The following is a 3,858-nucleotide window of genomic DNA, read 5'->3' as shown; positions in this document are numbered from 1 at the left end:
TCCAATGTCCTTGTCTCCAGGGCTCCTGATGGGATGTACTGCCGCAATTCTGGGGCCTGTCTGATCACAGAATCCCAGATTGGTTTGTGTTAAAGCCCATCCAGTCCCACCCCGTGCAGGGGACACCTTCCACTGTCCCAGGTTGCTCAAAGCCCCATCCAGCCTGTCCTTGGACACTTCCAAGGATGGGGCAGCCACAGCCTCTCTGGGTTTGGATTTTGGCTGACATGGGCTTCATCCTGCAGCTCCTGAGGTCTCCCAGACTCGTGTCACTGGGTTCGGGAAGTAGCACAGGCAGTTTGCTGCCTCCTCACCCAGCAAAACGCGTGGGATTGGGTCCGGAGAAGCAGCAGGTGCAGGTGGTGCATCCACCCACACCTGGCCGTGTCCTTGGGGAGCACCTTCTGCCCAGGGACAGGCAGCCATGGTCGTTCCTCTTGGATTGTGTCTCCATGCAGCATCCAGGTGTTCCACTGCCTGAAGCACGAGGGCACGGGCGGGCGGACGCTGCTGGTGGACGGGGTCCACGCGGCCGAGCAGGTGCTGCGCCGGGCCCCGGAGCACTTCGAGCTGCTCGCCAAGGTGCCCCTCAAGCACGAGTACGTGGAGAGCGTGGGCGGCTGCCACAACCACATGATCGGAGTGGGGCCGGTGCTCAACGTGTACCCCTGGAACAACGAGCTTTACCTCATCAGGTAACGCCCAGGAGGCCTCTGGGGAGGAGAGCACCTTGTGGGGGTGGTTTTCCAGGACATTCCATGGACTAAAAGCGAGTGTGTCTTTGAGGAGCAGGGGTGAAACCACAGAGCACCCTGTGTTCCTCCCGCTTTAGAGGAAGCGTCAGCACCGCTGATACAGAGATGGGTGTCGGTGCTGAGCTTTGATTTTTCACTCCTGGCATTCTCCCTTCAGCTCCAAGCCCTCATCCCATTCCATTCAAGATGCAGAAGAATTCAGCCCTTCTCTGGAGAAGCCCCTAGAAACTCTCCTGCCACACAGGGAGCAGGGAGAGCACAGTGAGCCCTTCCAAAGGGATCTTGGGCTGATTTTTGAAACTACAGTTTGGCTCAGTTCTGGAGGTTGTCCAGCACTGCTCTGCACTTCCATTCTAAACGGCTCTCAGTCTTGCCATGTCCTTCCATGGAAAACCAGGAAGAACAGGTTTACACTTGATAGTAAACTCCTCTTGCCCTCAGTGCCGTGTTCCCAAAAGTCCTGTGCTGGCAGCACAACCTCTCTGGTCACCTCCACAGCGTCCCTTAAATACCAGCTAATCCCACGGGCTCCTGAGGTTCTCTTGGAAGCAGCTGGAGCCACGTTGGGCAGTCTCTTGTCTCTGCTCTCCCTGCAGGTACAACAACTACGACCGTGCCGTGATCAACACGGTGCCCCATGACGTGGTGCGCCGCTGGTACCACGCGCACCGCGCCCTCACCGCCGAGCTGCGCCGGCCCGACAACGAGCTCTGGGTCAAGCTGAAGCCAGGCAAGGTGGGACCTGGAGCTGCATCCTCTGGGATTGGTCCAGGGTGGGACTTGGGAGCTGAATCCTGTGGGTTTGGCACAGGGAGAAAGGCAGGGTGCTCTGTGGGTGTGCCAGTGTCTGGGCACTGCCAGATCCAGCAGTTTTCCTCTTTCTGGGTGCTCTGAAGTTACAGTAGTGCCTCTGTGTGTGTGTTTCCCTTCTTTCCTGAAGCAGCATGAGCTTCCAGGTGGGGCAGAGATGTTTAGTTCAAGCTCTGCCTCCGAGGAAAGTTAGTCCCAGTTTCCAGCCTCTGAAATGAGAATCCTCAGGAGCAGAGAGGCTGGAACACTAAATGTTCAGGCTTTCACTTCTTCCAGAAGAAATTACAGTTCTGAGGTTTTATTTGAGCCCTTGCATGGGTAGGTGACACTGCAGAGGCAGGAGGTCAGGGCTGCCCCATGCCTGGAAGTGTTCAAACCCAGGTTGGATGGGGCTTGAAGCAGCAGTGAAAGGTGTCCCTGCCCATGGCAGGGGGTAGAACAAGATGGGCTTTAAGGTTCCTTCCTACCCAAGCATTCTGGGATTCAGTGACAAGATGGCCACTGTCTATTGCTGGTGAACTATCTCCTCTCCAGTAGAAAAGCAAAGAAACCCCAAAATGTGTTTCTGGGCTGGCTCCAGAAAGAGCTGTGCTGGATGCCATGAGCAGCTGGCTGTAGCCTCACCAGTGCCAGTGTGGAACAGGAGGCTCATGCCCACTGTGGCACACCCTTACCTGCTTTTCCAGTCTTCAGGGATCCCCAGGACCTGCCTGCCAGAGGCTCCTGGCCCTGCCTGCTGTGGTTTCTCTCCTCCTGATGCCCTTTTCCCTTCCCTGCAGGCCCTGTTTGTGGATAACTGGCGTGTCCTGCACGGCCGGGAAGCGTTCACGGGGTACCGGCAGCTCTGCGGCTGTTACCTGACGAGGGACGACGTGCTGAACACCGCCCGCCTGCTGGGGCTGCAGGCCTAGCTCAGCCCTCCAGGGAGCCGGGCAGCCCCCCGTCCCACCCCTGGGAGAGGCAGGAGCCCCCAGCCCCGCTCCGTGCCAGGCCGGCTGAGCTGGTGCCCCCCAGACACTCCAGGCCCTCTGTGCCGGTGCCTCAGCACCACAAAGACACTGCAATACCTCAGACACTTCCACCCTCCCCAAGCAGCTCCCAGGGCTTGCTCAGGAGAGGGGGAAACCAAAGGTTGTGGGACCATTTTTTGGGACCACGCTCTGCCTTTGAGCACAGGCAGCTCTTGCTCTCCGTGCTCGCAGCCAGGGTGGCTCAGCTGGGTTAATCCCTCCTCGGGAAGTGCTCCTCCAAGCACGTGCCTTCAGGATCTGGAAGCTTTGCATTATTCCCTGTTTGGCCTTTTTTTCAGCTGCCAGTTTTTGGGGACTTTTAGGAGAGCAGAATGGAAATCTCTGGGGTCTTGTCTCTTATCACTGATCCAAGCCAAGCTGCCTGGAGAGATCCTGGTGTACTTTGGGCATTTCTGAGAAGGTTTAGGTTAGAGAAAAGGGAAAGGGAAAGCAGCAAGATCTGCATGTTGGGAAGCAGAGGTGACCATGTTAGGTGAGGGATGGAATTCCCACTTTTCCTTGGCTTCCAGTCCTGCTGTGCTGCAGTTCCCTCTGCCTGTTGCACTGCACTTGTGTTGAGGGCAACGCTCAGCAGCCACAGGGCTTCTGACAAACTTCCCTCCGTGCCTCCTCTTCCATCCTTTCTTAAGGAATCGGCCTTAGGTCACCATCACACTCTCTGCTGCACAAACCTCACTCTTTGGGTGTATTTTTTCCCCAAAATTCTCCTACTCTGAGTGTAACTCAGAGGTGCCTTTCAGCTCCTGGGAGCTGGGGAAGTAAACTGAGATGTGACACACTGAAGGGCCACGGGGTAAGGAGCAAAAGCAAATCGTGCTGTTACAGAATTTTTCATTCTGCCCTATATTTTGGGGTGTTCCCTCTGCTCTGACCAGACGCTAAGGCAGGGCTGGGCCCGCTCCCCCTGGCTGTGCTGTGTGAGGTGCTCCGTGTCCTCAGGGCAGGTGCACAGTGCTAAACCTGCTGCCTTTGTTCAATCCAAACACTGAATGTAGAGATCCCGGCGCCAGGACACTCCTGGAATCTGCTCTGGCTGTGGGGTGAGCTCCCTGATGCTCCCAGTCTCAGTGTTCCCAGTGCTTCCCATCCCCAGTGAGCCTCGGGGAGTAGGCAGGGCTCAGTGGGATTTCTGAGCCGAGGCTGGGCAGGTGGTGCCTGGTGAGCTGCCCTGGGAGATGCTGCTCCCACTGGCGGCCCTGGATCCCGGCAGGAGCCTGGATTCTCCTCGGAGCAGAGCCAGCTGTGCCGATTTTAAAACTCAG

At 57.2% G+C, this 3,858-nt stretch overlaps 2 protein-coding genes across 2 annotated transcripts in view; both read left to right on the top strand.

The window, feature by feature from the left end:
• The window catches only part of TMLHE (trimethyllysine hydroxylase, epsilon), a 10,214-nt gene extending 7,364 nt beyond the window's left edge, over positions 1 to 2,850 (top strand). The window contains exons 6-8 of the mRNA XM_017741416.1: positions 459 to 695; positions 1,352 to 1,490; positions 2,345 to 2,850. Of these exons, the coding sequence (XP_017596905.1) occupies positions 459 to 695; positions 1,352 to 1,490; positions 2,345 to 2,476 (508 nt within the window). The 3' untranslated portion in view covers positions 2,477 to 2,850. The remainder of the gene's footprint in view (positions 1 to 458; positions 696 to 1,351; positions 1,491 to 2,344) is intronic.
• Positions 1 to 3,858, top strand: part of LOC108448467 — a 19,981-nt gene that overhangs the window by 9,173 nt on the left and 6,950 nt on the right. The window lies entirely within an intron of this gene.

This window comes from Corvus brachyrhynchos, unplaced genomic scaffold (assembly GCF_000691975.1).
Source record: "Corvus brachyrhynchos isolate BGI_N302 unplaced genomic scaffold, ASM69197v1 scaffold351, whole genome shotgun sequence".
Taxonomy (NCBI): Eukaryota; Metazoa; Chordata; class Aves; order Passeriformes; family Corvidae; genus Corvus; species Corvus brachyrhynchos.
This window is presented reverse-complemented; position numbering and strand designations above follow the sequence as displayed.